Source organism: Polyodon spathula, chromosome 2 (assembly GCF_017654505.1).
Source record: "Polyodon spathula isolate WHYD16114869_AA chromosome 2, ASM1765450v1, whole genome shotgun sequence".
NCBI lineage: Eukaryota > Metazoa > Chordata > Actinopteri > Acipenseriformes > Polyodontidae > Polyodon > Polyodon spathula.
This window is the reverse complement of record NC_054535.1, coordinates 95200299-95219646: the sequence shown is the minus strand read 5'-3', so window position 1 is coordinate 95219646 and position 19348 is coordinate 95200299. Positions and strand designations below refer to the sequence as shown.

Sequence of the window (19348 nt, the reverse complement as noted above, 5' to 3'; positions counted from 1 at the left end):
CAACTGAGTGGAAGCAAATTCCTACATTTCTATTGGAGTGCTGTAACAAGCTTGCAAGATTTAAAACAAGATTACAAGAAACAGAAGGTTGTTCTTCCTCGCTAGATTTAAAGCTATATTACAGTTTGACAGGGAATTACACACTAGTGGAATTTAAAAGAGAATTGCAAACTGTGGCGAAATGTAAACAAAAATGCCTAAACACACAAAAAATCCATAAGAATTTGCCCGTGACCATAAGGATTTAGTTGTGAAAGTCAGCAAAGGAAAGAAGGTAAAATTGAAGTGTGCAAGTACTGTGAAGTTACTCTACATACCAAAAGAAAAACCCAAAATAACCGAAAACAATAACTTCATACAGCATATGAAAAGCGAAAGCCTCGAAAAAAAGAACGATTTACATAACTCAAAAACAGCTAAAAATAAAAAATAAGGACCGAAAAATTAAATTAATAAATACCAAAAAACAGAGGCCCTAATTATAATTATATACAGTTTTGATTTTGCAAAATTGTGAGGCAATCCTTTTTCACAAACCATCTTTTTTTATCTTCTGGAGAATCCTTCAAAATGACCAGAGCTATGCCAGCTTAGGCATTCTCCCTGCATGTCACTCATACTTAGAATAACTCATAAAACATTTTCTCCCTGGGGACGCTCTTTACAAATGTAACACGGTTAGGTAGGAGGTGGGCAAGCTATGCTTCTTGCGATTGTTTGCAGCTGTTCACTTTTGATTTCTATCATTTTAGCCCATAAAGTCATAAGGCACTTGAAAACATCACATATTCACTATCTTCTTTTTTCCTTGTTGGTAAAGGTTACGTCTTGAAGAGTAACAAACATAAAAACAGTAAGCAAAGGCTTGGTAAAAGAAACACAGCCACAGGACAGTCAGGAATAACCTTCGCTCATTAACAGAACTCTGTTCACAAAGCTTGGTTACTGTAGTAACCCTAAAATACACTTTTTTCGACAAATATTTTAGAGATGTTTTTAATAGCAATTTATTTTTTAAGCCAAATATATCCATTTTCAATCATCATTTTCTGTAACATTTCCTGGTAACTAATCAAAAGTGCACTTAGAGCAGTAGTGTAATCAAGAGTGTTCACTGGGAAACAGCGTTGGCTGAGGGCCAATAACAAATGTATCTGTTCAATCCAACAAACAGGGGAGTTTACCTGCTTTTGTTTTATTTGCCATAGAGTATCAACCAGTAGTTAACTACAACTAGCGCTAGTTATTGCTAGTAATAACCTTTTTAATAAATACAGGACTACAGGAAAAACATGTTAAACACATTAAAATTTTTATTCTGATACAAAAAAGACAATACAAAAAATTAGACTCCTTTTTTAATTGGAATTACAATTGTTAAAAAATCTTCAGCCAATATAACCTCCTGGCCATTTAAATGTGCTGCAGCTTGCCGTTTCAGTTCCATGACATCATCCTCATCCCCCTCTTTTAGGAGAGCTGGGGGCTTGTATCTCTGGCTAAAATGACAGAGAGCCAGTTGCTTTGCTTGGCACACTTTAGCAAACTCTGCTGCCATGCTGGGAGTGCTGTGCCCATGCTCCATGGCCTTGTCTTTCTGGGTGTCATCCAACGTGGCTTCATGGATAAGGACATCTGCTCCATGGCACAGCTGCTGACCAGCATCGCCCACAACGCTGCAGCAGTCACCCAAGATACAAATCTTTCTTCCTGGGATAGGTTCCTCCAAAACATCCGATGGGAAAACTGTGACTCCATTTTCTAGGACTACAGATTGTCCAGTTTTTAGTCTGCCATAAACTGGTCCTGCCTTTATTCCTAAATGGAAAAGAAAAGGACTGAAATTAGACTAAACTTAGACTTGATGGCGAGTGGCAGTTACAGAACTCCTTCGAATTGATTTATATATACAGTGGCTTGCAAAAGTATTCAGAGCCCTGACCAATTCACTCATATTACTGAATTACAAATGGTACATTGAAATTTCATTCTGTTCAATATTTTATTTTAAAACACTTAAACTCAAAACAAATTATTGTAAGGTGACATTGTTTTATGTTGAGAAATATTTTTAAGAAAAATAAAAAAACTGAAATATCTTGCTTGCATAAGTATTCAATCCCCACACATTAATATTTGGTAGAGTCACTTTCGCTGCAAAAACAGCTTTAAGTCTTTTGGGGTATGTATGTAACAGCTTTGCACACAGTGTCAGAGTGATTTTGGCCCATCCTTCTTGGCAGATTTGCTCCAGGTTGTTCAGGTTGGTTGGATGATGCTTCTGGACCGCAATTTTCAAATAGTGCCACAGATTCTCAATGGGATTGAGATCAGGACTTTGACAAGGCCACTGTAGGACATTCACCTTTTTGTTCTTGAGCCATTCCAATGTTGCTTTGGCCTTGTGCTTGGGATCATTGTCCTGCTGAAAGGTGAATTTTCACCCCAGTTTTAAGTCTTTGGCACACTAAAACAGGTTTTTCTCTAGTATTTGCCTTTACTTTGCTCCATCCATTTTTCCTTAAATCCTAACAAGCTTTCCAGTCCCTGCTGATGAGAAGCATCCCCACAGCATGATGCTGCCACCACCATACTTCACTGTAGGGATGGTGTGTCTAGAGGCATGGGCAGTGTTAGGTTTGCGTCACACATAGGGCTTTGAGTTTTGGCCAAAAAGCTTTATCTTGGTCTCATCTGACCACAAAACCTTTTCCCACATCGCAGCTGGGTCACTCTCATGCTTTCTAGCAAACTCCAGACGTGCTTTCAGATGGTACTTTTTGAGTAACGGCTTCTTTCTTGCCACCCTCCCATACAGGCCAGTGTTATGCAGAGCTCTTGATATGGTTGACTGGTGCACCATTACTCCACTCCCAGCCACTGAACTCTGTAGCTCCTTCAAAGTGATTGTTGGCCTCTCTGTGGCTTCTCTCACAAGTCTCCTTCTTGTTTGAGCGCCGAGTTTTGAGGGACGGCCTTTTCTTGGCAGTGCCTGGGTGGTGTGATGCAGCTTCCACTTCCTGACTATTGATCCAACTGTGCTCACTGGGATATCCAAACACTTGGATATTATTTTGTACCCTTTCCCTAATCTATGCATTTGTATTACTTTATCTCTAACTTCTGTAGAATGCTCTTTGGTCTTCATTTTCCTTCAGATTCACAGCCTTACCAATGATCCTTCAACAGTGGGGTTTTTATCCAGAAAATGTGACAGCAACTTTAATGGTTCACAGGTGGAGGCCAATGGTAAGGTAATTTTGTCCTCGTTTGGGCAATTTCTTTCATCGGTGCAAACTGGGAGCTTCCACAGCACAGGGGTTGAGTACTTAGGCAAACAAGATATTTCAGTTTTTATTTTTCTTAAAAATATTTCCCAACATAAAACCAATGTCACCTTACAATAATTGATTCTGAGTTTCAGTGTTTCAAAATAAAATATCAAATAAAACAAAATTTCAATGTACCATTTGTAATTCAGTAATATGAGAGAATTGGTCAGGGGTCTGAATGCTTTTGCAAGCCACTGTATGTATGTATGTATGTATGTATGTATATATGTATGTATGTATGTATGTATGTATGTATATTATATATATATATATATATATATATATATATATATATATATATATATATATATATATACATACACACACACACACACACACACACACACACACACACACACACACACACACTACTGTGCAAAAGTTTTAGGCAGGTGTGAAAAAATGCTGTAAAGTAAGAATGCTTTCAAAAATAGACATGTTAATAGATTATATTTATCAATTAACTAAATGCAAAGTGAGTGAACAGAAGAAAAAATCTACATCAAATCCATATTTGGTGTGACCACCCTTTGCCTTCAAAACAGCATCAATTCTTCTAGGTATACTAGCACAAAGTCATGGATTTTATAGGCATATAGTCAGGTGTATGATTAAACAATTATACCAAATAGGTGCTAATGATCATCAATTCAATACGTAGGTTGAAACACAACCATTAACTGAAACAGAAATAGCTGTGTAGGAGGAATAAAGCTGGGTGAGGAACAGCCAAACTCAGCTAACAAGGTGAGGTTGCTGAAGACAGTTTACTGTCAAAAATCATACACCATGGCAAGACTGAGCACAGCAACAATACATAAGGTAGTTATACTGCATCAGCAAGGTCTCTCCCAGGCAGAAATTTCAAGGCAGACAGGGGTTTCCAGATGTGCTGTCCAAGCTCTTTTGAAGAAGCACAAAGAAACGGGCAACGTTGAGGACCGTAGACACAGTGGTCAGCCAAGAAAACTTACTGCAGCAGATGAAAGACACATCATGCTTACTTCCCTTTGCAATCGGAAGATGTCCAGCAGTGCCATCAGCTCAGAACTGGCAGAAAACAGAGGGACCCTGGTACACCCATCTACTGTCTGGAGAAGTCTGGTCAGAGGTGGCCTTCATGGAAGACTTGCGGCCAAAAAGCTATACCTCCGATGTGGAAACAAGGCCAAGCGACTCAACTATGCACGAAAACACAGGAACTGGGGTGCAGAAAAATGGCAGCAGGTACTCTGGACTGATGAGTCAAAATTTGAACTATTTGGCTGTAGCAGAAGGCAGTTTGTTAGCCGAAGGGCTGGAGAGCGGTACACGAATGAGTGTCTGCAGGCAACAGCGAAGCATGGTGGAGGTTCCTTGCAAGTTTGGGGCTGCATTTCTGCAAATGGAGTTGGGGATTTGGTCAGAATTAATGGTCTCCTCACTGCTGAGAAGTACAAGCAGATACTTATCCATCATGCAGTACCATCAGGGAGGATTCTGATTGGTCCCACATTTGTTCTGCGGCATGACAACGACCCCACATACAGCGGAAGTCATTAAGAACTATCTTCAGCATAAAGAAGAACAAGGAGTCCTGGAAGTGATGGTATGGCCCCTACAGAGCCCTGATCTCAACACCATCGAGTCTGTCTGGGATTACATGAAGAGAGAAAAGCAACTGAGGCTGCCTAAATTCACAGAAGAACTGTGGTTAATTCTCCAAGATGTTTGGGCCAACCTACCTGCCAAGTTCCTTCAAAAACTGTGTGCAAGTGTACCTAGAAGAATTGATGCCGTTTTGAAGGCAAAGGGTGGTCACACCAAATATTGATTTGATGTTGATTTTTCTTCTGTTCACTCACTTTGCATTTAGTTAATTGACAAATATAAACTATTAACATGTTTATTTTTTAAAGCATTCTTACTTTACAGCATTTTTTCACACCTGCCTAAAACTTTTGCACAGTACCCTCTAAATCCATGGTTGGAAATTCTGGCCTGTGATTCACATATTAAACATCTACTGCAGACTAAGTCATAGTGGAAAATTAAATGCCCCTCGGGAAGACTTTTGTTATCTCCAGGGTGCAATGCGGCTTCGGGAATTATAGCCTTCAGGTCACACACACACACACACACACACACACACACACACACACACACACACACACACACACACACACACACACACACACACACACACACACACACACACACACACACACACACACACACACCCCCGACGTCAAGTAAACGTAGGAAATTTTATGACCGGGTCAGTGTCTTGAGTTTTAAAAATCTCACCATGCGCACGTTTATTAAACACAAAAACAAAATAAACAAACAGAACCTAAATCCCCTCTGAGTTTAACTAAACTTTTGGTTTTTCCTGGGGAAAGGCCTTCAGTGGTTTTCTTTTTAAGCTCTAAGCAGAAGAAAATATTGCCCAAAGTGGCCAGCAGAGCTTTATAGAAAAAAAAAAACCAAACAACATTCAGCTGGCTTACAAAAAAAATAAAAAAATACCATCAACATGGTCTGTGAGGACCCATTATGGCCTTCTGGTTGAAATGAATACCTACAGGCAGAATACCCATGCTTTGCCAACCATTCTGTCACTGGCAAACAGTACATCATCCATTGAGCACATTAGCCAGTACACACAGTTACCCATGACAGACAATTTAATTGAAGATTTGAACACAGAAAACACTAGTTAAAGCAACCAAAGCGACAACAAGAGAAATGCTGCATAGTTTATTTACCCAGTTCCTTCAGCTTCTGTACATTTAGTCTTCCTGGACGCTCCCCTTCCTCCACTACAAACCCAAAGGATGGTATCCGATGATAAAGCCGAAATGCTTTAACAACGACTTGCTCGTTTTCAATAAGAGTGTAGGAGTTATCTGCTGGCTCCAGATGGATAGTCCTTCCTTGGCCTTCTTGTGGATGAAGTCCTTCATCGCAGTTAGTCGTTTTTGGGTCCAGAAGTCCCTCTGATGGACTCTGGTCTGCAGTAGGAACAAGCTCATGGACTACATAAGGAAACAGCAGCTGTGAACTGGAAAGCCCCAGCGTGACTCTGAGAAACTTTCTCAGCCCAATCGGTCCATAGATCTCCACAGGCTGGTGATCTTTGCCAGCGGTGGAAGTGCAGTGGAGGCTCAAAGTGCAGAGGAGACCTGGGAGTCCAAACACGTGGTCCCCATGAAGATGGGTGATAAAAACTTTTGTGATCCTACCTGGCACATTGAATAAGAGAAAACAATGCAGTTTATTATGTCTCAGTAGCATGCTACTTACATTATATATAGTAGGGTATTTTATGACAACATTAAGTTAGATGCATTAAGTCCATTATGTTAAATCCATTATGTCAATGGGTGAAATACTTGCAAGCTGATTAGCTATTATTGCTAAATTATTATTCTATTAACGCTCGGTTTGCATACATCTTTACAACAACAACATTATCACGGAGTAACTTTTCACATGCTAAAGATGTATTGCTTTAATTCAGATAACATGTAGGTAGCTGTTGCTTCCAGGAATCTAATCCCGTCCAGTTCTGTAGGTCACACAATACATGACTCGAAATGATTAAGGAATACGTACCACAAACCTTTATTCTATAGCGTTGATTTTCGCACAACAAAATGGGAGTACCCAAGCGACTACAATGACAAATTGACAAATTATGTTTTCAGTCGGTTATATATATATATATATATATATATATATATATATATATATATATATATATATATATATACACACACACACACACACACACACACACACACACACATATATATATTACACACACACTGCACTTTAATGGTGAGACTGGTTTCTGACTCTCATATATGTGGCACGTATCAGTTAAAAAAAAATAAAACACACAGAACAACAAAATATAATGCTTCCTGGACGTAGCAATATTACCCTTTTACATTACAGTGTCTGGCATACAATTCTTGCATTGTGTAACTAAACTACACGTGGATGGTAGTTAACAGTAACTAATGCGTATGTCAATACTGTATAAATAAAAACATTTACAGGATGCGGGTACCCTGCACTATTGCCTATTGAATTTTTGTTGTGTCGTCATCGGTTCGCGTCAACTTAGATAAAAAAAACAGTCGACATTCATTACATGAGCTCACAACATGCTTACAATCTTAAATGGCTGCGAATCAAAACACACAGACTCACTAGCTTTCAACTGGCTCTTCATTAGTTGGGTCTGTGTCCCTTCCCCGCAGTCAAATAGCCAGCAGTCCCCCTCGATCCGAAGAACCAGCGCTGAGGCACCGCGATGCGGAGATGGGTTGGCAGAGCCGGTCCCCAGGAAAGTCAAATCCATAGCCATTTTATTAAATGATAACACCAGGAATTAGAAGCAGTTTGATTTTGCACGACAGAGGGTTACCACGGTGTAATTCTCATCCACTGTGTACACCTTAGCCTGAACTCAACTTTTTCATTCGCTGCATCAGAGTGAGACCAGACTTCATGCACATTTATCTTCTGAACTACATTTCCCAGCAACTGTCTATATTCCCGAGTCCCGCGAGATCTGTGTCTGGCCGTGCGCTGTTCTGTTGCATTATGGAAAATGCAGTTGCTTTCAACAGTAACATCTTTAGGGCTTCAGATTTTTGGTGTTTTATTCTACTCTCCTTTAAGAATTATATTAATACATGTTAATCCATATCGTGTATCTCGATCACAACTGAGAAACGTGTTAATAGTAAAATGTATTTATTTTTTTCTTCTGTGAAACAACTAAATGTGCTTTTAAAATACTTTTGATTATTATTTTTACCCACCTACAAATATATTTCATGTTTAAAAATAAGAAACAAAAGTTTCTTTCATTTCATGTAATGCATCTAAAATTTCGTCAAGATAATAAATACATTTAAAAACAAATCTGTGCTGTGGCACCCCTACATCCAGCGACTTTTAATCTGTGGTGTTTCTTTCATACCAAAATAGAACAGTATGTAACAGAAACTAAACTTTATTGTTCTGTCAAAACAGCTACTAAAGTTTCCAACATCATTCCAAATGTGAGAAAACGCAGCTTGTATTTTCAGTTTCTAAAGAAATCACACCACTCAGTGAAATTGGGATCTATTTGTGGTCTCTCAAACATTTCCCCACTTAATGTAACTAAAAAGATACCAAATGAAATATTACTTTTATTGTGGTTGCAAATATTGTCCAATTTCTTAAATATTAAAAACTGCTATTCTGTGGTCAGCAGATCATTCAGCTTGACAAAACAGGTTCTACATTTGGGTTGGTAAATGTATTTTGTACATTAGAATTTTTTTTTTTTAAAGGAAGTAATAATTATAAATAAAAATACACCATGTTATATAATGCTTTCAATGTTCGGTAGTTTACTGGTGCTCGATTGTGCTTACCCATTTGTTATCTTATCCCTCTGCACTGCTGCTCAAAAGTACTGTATTTTCAATGCAAAATGCTGTGATTCATATTAATAGTAATAGGACTTAGGAAACATATGTAAATATATAGTAAACATGAGCAATTTTAGTTTATAGGAACACACTTAAGTTCTCAAATTTCATGAAAAATACCTGAATTTGAAATTACGAAACAAAATATGAATTTCCAATGTAAAAATAAATAAATAATAATTTCTGTGTGCAATCTTATTGATTTAAACTTGTAAACATGATTTAGTGATCATGGCCTGTAAAAACGTAGGTCACACACAGAACCACTTGTCCTACTGTGGTGAAACTCTCTACATCCTTTAGCATAAATCATTGAGAGATCAGACTCTGGGGCACATGGGTCTGTCTGTCTGTCACACGTTTTTCTTTTAAATCAGAAAATATTACTTTAGTTGGCTAAAGTTGGTCAGACTGATATTCTGTAACTAATTCCATTATTGTCAGAAGCAAAACAAAGAAAATAGTCAAGAAACAATAAGAAAAATAATTTTAAAAAGTTATATATGCAAATTAAGAAACATTTCTCACTTTCAAGTTGAAACCCAAGGTGTTTAATTACTGCTTCACAACTGTTTTATATTATTTGTAAAGTGTTTCCCCATATTTGCATAACAGCAGGTTTGTGTAAATGGGCTCTTACAAGACAGAGCAAATTATTATGCTGACATAATGCCAGAGAAGAACAGTATTACATGTCAGGTTTATAATGGGCAAGCCAGCAGAACTGAAAACCCTGTTACAATAAGGCACTTTTTTGGCATATGCTCCTGTATCCAAGACAAGATATTTCACAAGGACCAGTCACTGTTTTCCACCCAAATTACCCTGAAGGAATTAAAGGTGATAATCATTAAAGGCTAGTTGTATAGTCTGTGCAATAGCATAATTCTTTAAACACTGCAGACCTGTGTACAGGGTTTGGAAAGAGAACTCTATTCAAATCAGCCAGCCAGTAAACTAAGAGTTATGCAAGTGTTGAGCTCTACTGTTAAATAACGCTCCACAATATTTTTATACACGGTTTGTTCCTCTGTACTAATATGTGTGTCAATTAGTGTTTGTTTTTCTGTATCTATTTCACATATTGAGTTTGTTGTTCTACGTTTTAACAGTAGTTTTCAAACTTAAAGAATAGTTTGCAGAACTATGTGTACTTTGGATACTGTACAATATATCCTCCCTCATGCTGTATGATCATGTATGGGGCAAATGTGTGTGGGGGGGGGGGGGTCTGTTTGAGGAAAATCTTGAGGGCAGCTGTTTATAGGTTAATACAGTCATCAAAATCCCAAGAAATTAAGTACAATTGCAAAATACATTTTATGTCACATGGATTACACACATTTGATTTAGTATACAGAAACAGAAATACAGTAATACGATGTAAAATGGCCAGAACAATTTGACAGTAAATAAACAATTAAGAAATAACCAAGATATAATTCTGCATGACTGAGTGCACAACTTCAGTTTCTTCAGAGTAAATACCCAAACTTTGTCAGCTGAGTCACCTTTGGGTCCTCATTATGTGACACCATACAAAACACCAGCTGATTAGGAGGAGGAAGTGAAACTGTTGGCATGTAAAAGATTAAATACTTAGTTCTACATCAGAATATCAAGAAATGCCTACTTTTGAATGGTACAACAGTTTATACATTTCACAATATGGGCATTCTGCCGATCAAAAACATCCTAAAACAAAGAAATACAGAAAAAAAGCTAGTTTGTTGACTTGAGATTAAGCAGTGTTGTATTGTATCTGTTTTGAGAATATATTTATTTAAACTAACCAGCTGTTTTAAAGGTAACCAAAAGGTATTTTAAAATCAAAGTTAAAGGTTTTATATATATATATGTGTGTGTAAGAATTGTACATTAAATCTGATTTTTAAATGTGTAATCTAGATTTTAAAAAATGGGAATTATTAGAAATAGAGCTAAAATAAAACTAACTTATCAGAATGACACTACATACATAATACAAACATATTGGAACAGAGCTACAGTAACAAATCTGAGGTACAGTTCTGTGTTTTTTTTTAAATGAAAGCAGACTATTACAAAAATAAAGTCCATAAAAACAAGCTACAGTATAGCAGTACATCTTACACCGATGTCAATGATGAGGAGATATACGTAGTTTGGTAAATAACGTCAGACAACAGGAGTTTCAATAATGGTCTTCAGTGCACTCAAGTAGACTCACTTTCTCTAAAACCCATATTACACTCATTTACATTATTATTACATATTAACAAGTTAGAATAGATGAAAATAAAAAAGGGGCAGTTGGTAAAAAACAAGAGATTTTATTCATTTGTTTTATTCAATGAATATCAGTCTTAGTTAAACATTTTGCATTCTGACAGAATTGTGCTGTGTTTCATTTGTTTATGATTTACACAAAGCCTTTACATCCCTTGTTCTTCATCTACTTTCACCAATAAAAAGTCACATCACATGAAATAATTTTACACGCATGAAGGACATTTTAAATCTATGCAAGTCATAAATAATGACCCTGTAATGCAATGGACCAAATTTCTGTTATAAATTGAACAAAAATTATCCAAAGGCGAGCTGCAACTAGATGTATTAAAAGTAAGTATAACAAATGCACAATATAACCACAAAAGAGGACAAACAGGGAAAAGGAGATGAAGCCCTGATTGTCTTAATCATTAAATGCTATTGATTGTATCCATTAAATTACTTAAAATAAGTGTGTTTAATCCAATGTTAGTGACATTAACCTCAAAACCTTCTTAAAAAGGCATAAATAGAATCCATGTGGTAGGCAGAATTGAAAAGGGAAAGAAATATGAAAAGGACATTAAATAAACAAATAAAGGGCGTGAAATTACAAAACAAAAAGGGGGCTGATCCATGAGTACCAACTTTGCACATGGTCTCCTCCTTTGGAGATAGAAACTTCACTTGAGTTTGGGAGGTTTTGCTGCAGCTTCTGGCCAATCATAAAGGTCAGGCAAAAAGGAATCATACTCTATGTTCCAAATCTTCGATCTGACGAATTGCTCTTTATGCAAAGGCTCTGGATAATGGAAGGCGACGCCATGGGCATACACATATTCAACGACCTACACAGACAGAAAACAAAAATGTCAATACAACATATGCACCTACGATATGACAATGATGAGGATATGTATTAAAAGACATGCCAAATCCACATTTTTTTTTACAAAGCGTAAGGGAAACTTGAAATCCCACTGCCTAAAAGAATAAAATATGAAATACTGTGAGCTCTGAGCATTTTTTAAAAATCAAACTCAAAACGACAATTAATTTGAAACCATAATTCACTAATTAATTGCAAATATTGCTACATGATTGAAAGTAATTCAGAATGTGTAAAATCCACTCAGCTATCTGCAAATATGAAAGTCATCATAATATATTATAGCAAACATACTTTAGAGGGTTGTTCTTCCTTCTTGTCAGTAACAGATCTCTTTTTTTTGGGGGGGGGGGGGGGGGGGGGGGGGGGGGCCCACAAATCAATATCAGATTATTATTGCAATAAGGGTTCTCAAATACTGTGTTCATTCCGTTTCTGGAATTCACTGTATCAGAAAGCGAATAAAATACAAGAGTAATTGCAGTAAGAGCCACCCATAACAATTAAAAACATCATACAAAAAAGTAAAGTAAAACAACTTAATAAATCAAACAAAACCACAAATTAGGAAATCAGATGGGTTAAATTAATAATTTACTTTTCTAATTTGATTTCTGCTCTGTTGCTAGTTAAATTTACTGCAGAAATGTAGTGTTGTTTACAGTGGTGCAAGTCATGAATACAGCACATATAATCAATTGCAGTTTTAAAAGGCAAGTAAAGAAGATGCAATGTAGATGCATTGCCGATACCACTCGCCTGACCGTGATCTGAACATGACCTTCCAATGTGAAATTGCACCTGACCCAACCCATCTCGAGCAGGGTTCGGAAGCTTCTACTCAGTATAACCTCTTACCTTTACTGCAATGCGTATGGAAACCTCCCTGATGTTAGAAAGTGGTGGGTAGAGTCTGCCCTGACTCATTTCCTCCTCCGTCAGCTGTTCGGCTAGTGCCTATGAAACAGAGCATGTATGTGAATTGAATATCAGGAAGAACGGTATTATTTCATCTGTAGAAATGTAGGTAATAGATTAAACTCCCATAAGCAAATTGGACTATTGCTCCAGATGCAAAGAGGTGGCGGGTTTATTTATTTATTTATTTATTTATTTTTAATTTAGTCGTTGCCAGTTATTTTTTGTTATTTTCTCCCAATTTGAAATGCCCAATTATTATTTAGGCTCAGCTCACCGCTACCACCCCTGTGCTCGGACTCGTGAGCGGCGAAGACGAACACACGCTGTCCTCCGAAGTGTGTGCCGTCAGCCGACCGCTTCTTTACACACTGCGGATTCACCAATTCACCATGCAGCCACCCAGGAGCTACAGCTTCTGAGGACAACGCAGCTCCAGACAGCTTACAGGCAAGCCCGCAAGCGCCTGGCCAGACTACAGGGGTCGCTGGTGAGCAGTGAGCCGAGGACACCCTGGCCAACCTAGCCCCCCCCCCGACACTCAGCCAATTGAGCGCTGCCTCTTGGGAACTCCTGTCCACGGCAGCCCATACTCGAACCGGCGACGTCCAGGCTATAGGGTGCATCCTGCCCTCACACAGAGCACCTTTACTGGATGCGCCACTCGGGAGCCCCCGGGTTTATTTATTCTAACCTAACTAAATTCACAATTGAACGTTCAGCTACAGTACACATATTGTATTAAAAATCGGTAAAATCCAGAAGGACCTCTAACCAAAATAATTAATTTATTTTTGCCAACTGAATAAGCACTTGACAGCGTAGAATAAAACTGGAGCTCCTACATATTAAGCTTCAGCACTTTTTTTTTGTCCTATGAGGAATTCAAGACCAGTAGGCTAGTCCATCTAAGCTAAGAAAGGTCTACACACTAGTGCTGCATGTGCTAAGCAACCAAGGTACCAAAAAGATGACATTATTTTATTTCCTGATACTTCAAAGTAAAACCTCTAGTAGTATGCAAAATGATCAACCACGTTTAATAATTCTGAATAATATAAATAAACTCAGTGTTGAGATGTGTAAATCTAGCCACATGGATTTCTGCAGTACAAACCAAATATTAGAACATAAGAACATAAGAAAGTTTACAAACGAGAGGAGGCCATTCGGCCCATCTTGCTCGTTTGGTTGTTAGTAGCTTATTGATCCCAAAATCTCATCAAGCAGCTTCTTGAAGGATCCCAGGGTGTCCGCTTCAACAACATTACTAGGGAGTTGATTCCAGACCCTCACAATTCTCTGTGTAAAAAAGTGTCTCCTATTTTCTGTTCTGAATGCCCCTTTTTCTAAACTCCATTTGTGACCCCTGGTCCTTGTTTCTTTTTTCAGGCTGAAAAAGTCCCTTGGGTCGACACTGTCAATACCTTTTAGAATTTTGAATGCTTGAATTAGGTCGCCACGTAGTCTTCTTTGTTCAAGACTGAACAGATTCAATTCTTTTAGCCTGTCTGCATATGACATGCCTTTTAAGCCCGGAATAATTCTGGTCGCTCTTCTTTGCACTCTTTCTAGAGCAGCAATATCTTTTTTATAGCGAGGTGACCAGAACTGAACACAATATTCAAGATGAGGTCTTACTAGTGCATTGTACAGTTTTAACATTACTTCCCTTGATTTAAATTCAACACTTTTCACAATGTATCCGAGCATCTTGTTAGCCTTTTTTATAGCTTCCCCACATTGTCTAGATGAAGACATTTCTGAGTCAACAAAAACTCCTAGGTCTTTTTCATAGATTCCTTCTCCAATTTCAATATCTCCCATATATTAAATGTCATTTGCCATGTGTCTGCCCAGTTCTGAATCTTGTCTAGATCATTTTGAATGACCTTTGCTGCTGCAACAGTGTTTGCCACTCCTCCTACTTTTGTGTCGTCTGCAAATTTAACAAGTTTGCTTACTATACCAGAATTTAAATCATTAATGTAGATTAGGAATAGCAGAGGACCTAATACTGATCCCTGTGGTACACCGCTGGTTACCACACTCCATTCTGAGGTTTTTCCTCTAATCAGTACTTTCTCTTTTCTACATGTTAACCACTCCCTAATCCATGTACATGTGTTTCCTTGAATCCCAACTGCGTTCAGTTTGAGAATTAATCTTTTGTGCGGGACTTTGTCAAAAGCTTTCTGGAAATCTAAATAAACCATGTCATATGCTTTGCAATTATCCATTATCGATGTTGCATATTAAATAACTCAACACAGCACTATCTGACCTCTGATTGGTTCTGTGGCACATTCTACAGAAATGGGCTGACCAAACTTGTATAATGTTGCTCAGTGTCTAAATAGTTTTGCTTAAGTAAAAATGCGTATTGACACAAACATGATACAAATTTATTTTCATGAAGGTGTAAAAAGTGAGTAAAAACCTTTGCAGCCTCCAGAAACACCTGATCACTGATGTGACGCACTCCGCTAAGGATCACAGCAAGAGCCACGCCTGAATTCAAAGAAGAGAGTGGTTAGAAGTGTTTGAAGCATATGTTTATACTACTTAAAATGAACTTGGAATTGGATTTATGTCCTCTATGCATAAGCAAACTCGACCATAAGAATCAAAAAATACATTTTATACCTCAAATAAAGCCAGTATCTTTTGGTCTTTAAAGTGGCTTGCAAAAGTATTGACCCCCCTTGGCATTTTTCCTATTTTGTTGCCTTACAACCTGGAATTAAAATGGATTTTTATTTGGATTTCATGTCCAAATTAGTGAAGTGAAATGAAAAAAATAACTTGTTTAAAAAAATTCTAAAAAATAAATAATGGAAAAGTGGTGCGTGCATATGTATTCACCCCCTTTGCTATTAAGCCTCTAAATAAGATCTGGTGCAACCAATTACCTTCAGAAGTCACATAATTATTTAACTAAAGTCCACCTGTGTGCAATCTAAGTGTCACATGATCTGTCACATGATCTCAGTATATATACACCTGTTCTGAAAGGCTCCAGAGTCTGCAACACCACTAAGCAAGGGGCACCACCAAGCAAGCGGCACCATGAAGACCAAGGAGCTCTCCAAACAGGTCAGGGACAAAGTTGTGGAGAAGTACAGATCAGAGTTGGGTTATAAAAAAAATATCAGAAACTTTGAACATCCCACGGGGTACCATTAAAGCTATTATTAAAAAATGGAAAGAATATGGCACCACAACAAACCTGGCAAGAGAGGGCCACCCACCAAAACTCACAGACCAGGCAAGGAGGGCATTAATCAGAGAGGCAACAAACAGACCAAAGATAACCCTGAAGGCGCTGCAAAGCTCCACAGCGGAGATTTAAGCCATACACTCCACAGAGCTGGGCTTTACGGAAGAGTGGCCAGAAAAAAGCCATTGCTTAAAGAAAAAAATAAGCAAACACGTTTGGTGTTCGCCAAAAGGCATGTGGGAGACTCCCCAAACATATGGAAGAAGGGACTCTGGTCAGATGAGACTAAAATTGAGCTTTTTGGCCATCAAGGAAAACGCTATGTCTGGCGCAAACCCAACACCTCTCATCACTCCGAGAACACCATCCCCACAGTGAAGCATGGTGGTGGCAGCATCATGCTGTGGGGATGTTTTTCATCGGCAGGGACTGGGAAACTGGTCAGAATTGAAGGAATGAGGGATGGCGCTAAATACAGGGAAATTCTTGAGGGAAACCTGTTTCAGTCTTCCAGAGATTTGAGACTGGGACGGAGGTTCACCTTCCAGCAGGACAATTACCCTAAGCATACTGCTAAAGCAACACTCGAGCGGTTTAAGGGGAAACATTTAAATGTCTTGGAATGGTCTAGTCAAAGCCCAGACCTCAATCCAATTGAGAATCTGTGGTATGACTTAAAGATTGCTGTACACCAGCGGAACCCATCCAACTTGAAGGAGCTGGAGCAGTTTTGCCTTGAAGAATGGGCAAAAATCCCAGTGGCTAGATGTGTCAAGCTTATAGATACATACCCCAAGAGACTTGCAGCTGTAATTGCTGCAAAAGGTGGCTCTACAAAGTATTGACTTTGGGGGGTGAATACTTATGCATGCTCAAGTTTTCTGTTTTTTTGTCTTATTTCTTGTTTGTTTCACAATAAAAAATATTTTGCATCTTCAAAGTGGTAGGCATGTTGTGTAAATCAAATGATACAAACCCTCAAAAAATCAATTTTAATTCCAGGTTGTAAGGCAACAAAATAGGAAAAATGCCAAGGGGGGTCAATACTTTCGCAAGCCACTGTATCACCCAAAAACTTTGGCCAAGGGTTTTTCCAAAAACACTGAAGTCTAAAGCGCTAACATTATACATGCCTTAAGTACTTTGTATTAATGAAAATCAGTAAGACACTTCCTGTAAAAATGTTTAATGTCTAATCCTAGTGTGCCTGACAAGCACTGAAGGTGCAAGTTCACCTTCACTGTAATAACATCTTGTTTAATACCTGGAAATATGTAGGCATTGTTCCCTTGACCTGGTTTAAAAACACGGCCATCACTCAATGTCACTGGCTCAAAAGGGCTGCCACTGGCAAACAAGCAACGCCCCTAATGAAGAGAAAAGATAAATTCAGTGCTATTACAGAACAACTTTTAAAAAAAAAAAACAGAAATGGTTGTATTTAGACAACCATAGCAGTAAAGTGAAGAGTTTAGTGAAGTACATGTTATGGCAAGTACAGTACCTGTGTCAGCGTGTATGCTTCCTCAGCTGTGCACTCAGCCTTTGCCGTGGGATTGCTCAGTGCGAATATAATGGGGCGCTCATTGATGGTGCCCATAGCCTGGAGGACTTCACTGGTGAAAAGCCTACCTGCACCAGCCACACCTGTAAAAAAAAAGGTGTAAATAAGCCAATTATTTATTTTATTATTGAGATATTAAAAAGGTCTGAAGGTGACGAATTCAAAAACTCAACAAGAATTGGGAGTTTTTCTGAACAAAAAACAAAGAATCCTGGGGGCATAATCAATACGGAAAGACAGATCAGATCAAACTACAATCTAACACATAGAAGTGTACCAATTGCTGTTTAAATACACTTTGTCAAATGTAGTGTCAGTATCACTGACATGGCCAGAGGTTAAATAAAAAATGGTAATGCAGCTATGTACAAATTTACAAGACAATAACTAAAAGGTGTACATCTCCACAGCAGAAATTTCTATATGGCAGCCATGATCAGCAACACATTTAACATGCAAGGAGTAATATAACCATGAGCTTTATAAAATAACTGTCATTAAAGGGTAATTTTTTTTCTTATACAATACCAACAGAAAATAGCTGTGTAGCAAGTGTGAAGCGAAAGAGTTAGGTCTTTTTTTTGTTTTTCATATATAAATTTAGTAGTTGCCAATGGACTTTTTACCCCATTTTTTCACAATCTGGAATCGCCAGTTCTATGTATTTATCTTGGTCCACCGCTGCAACCTCCACACCGACTTAGCGAAACGGCAGCAGACACACGAGTCCTCTGAAACATGCCCTGCCAAGCCGTCCACAGCAAAGCCATCAGACCAATAGTGCCAGAGGAAAACAAAGATCTGAATGACTCCACAGCAAACCCGCAGGCGCCCTGCCGGCCACAGGAGTTGCTGGTTAAACGAGAATTATCCTGCTGACCTGAACCCTCCCTACCTGGGCGACGCTCTGCCAATTGAAAATTCCAGTCACGGCTGCGAAAAGTTACCGTTGATACGAACCAGTGATCTCCAGGCTATAGGGCGCATCCTGAACTCCATGCGGAGCACCTTTACTGGATGCACCACTCGGGAGCCAGAGTTAGGTCTTTGGAAAAGGCAGCCATTTTAGCTCATAGGTCAACATGAAGGATACCGTTAAATTTTACCCAAGGAGTTTCAACACCACAGAAAATATGAAGTAGCCAGCTTAAAGGGTTTCTTGTATATTATCTGTAGCAGATGTGGAGGATTTATAAATCCATACAAGCTCCCCTCATAGGGATGCTATATGCAAGCTTTTGTCAGTTCTTACCAATAATTGCAGTAGGTTTGAGCACATCAACGGCATCTAGAAAACTGTTCACTGTTTCTGCAGGGGGTTGGTGAGCAAATTGTTCCTGGTTCATGTCATTACCCTCTGATCGGCCCTGAAGAAAGATAAGAGACTAAGTTTTAATACATATAGGAGATATGGGTGTTGAAGTACATTACGATAAAACATGCGACTTGCTGGTCAGCAACTGTACTCTGCTGCCTTGACCACTCCTCACCTGCACCAACAAACCATGCTTGTCAAACATCCAGATTTTCTTCCTGGCTTCCGATTGAGATATACCACTGTCCATCATCGCCATGACAATTAAACCAGCTATTCCAAGCGCTGCCTGAAGAGAGGAGAAAGGAAGTTAAAATTGTAATACCATTAACTGGGTTTAAGGGAATGGTTAGTTTTTGCCCACCACTCTGTAGACACAA

General features: G+C 38.5%; 2 protein-coding genes across 2 annotated transcripts in view; both read right to left on the bottom strand.

Annotated features, from left to right (window-relative positions):
- Nucleotides 1-1289: 1289 nt before the first annotated feature.
- Nucleotides 1290-7850, bottom strand: LOC121304285 (zinc phosphodiesterase ELAC protein 1-like). The gene is made up of 3 exons (XM_041235328.1): nucleotides 7533-7850; nucleotides 6080-6556; nucleotides 1290-1818 (listed from the first exon to the last, which is right to left on the bottom strand). The coding sequence occupies exons 1-3, from the start codon at nucleotides 7687-7689 to the stop codon at nucleotides 1346-1348; spliced, it is 1107 nt and encodes a 368-aa protein (XP_041091262.1). The 5' UTR covers nucleotides 7690-7850; the 3' UTR covers nucleotides 1290-1345.
- A 2260-nt stretch (nucleotides 7851-10110) lies between these two features.
- LOC121304278 (NAD-dependent malic enzyme, mitochondrial-like) overlaps nucleotides 10111-19348 on the bottom strand; it is a 32445-nt gene continuing 23207 nt past the window's right edge. The window contains exons 10-16 of the mRNA XM_041235317.1: nucleotides 19144-19257; nucleotides 18906-19020; nucleotides 17594-17736; nucleotides 17354-17456; nucleotides 15310-15380; nucleotides 12810-12908; nucleotides 10111-11910 (exon numbers count right to left, since the gene is read on the bottom strand). Coding sequence (XP_041091251.1) covers nucleotides 11746-11910; nucleotides 12810-12908; nucleotides 15310-15380; nucleotides 17354-17456; nucleotides 17594-17736; nucleotides 18906-19020; nucleotides 19144-19257 — 810 coding nt within the window. The 3' untranslated portion in view covers nucleotides 10111-11745. The remainder of the gene's footprint in view (nucleotides 11911-12809; nucleotides 12909-15309; nucleotides 15381-17353; nucleotides 17457-17593; nucleotides 17737-18905; nucleotides 19021-19143; nucleotides 19258-19348) is intronic.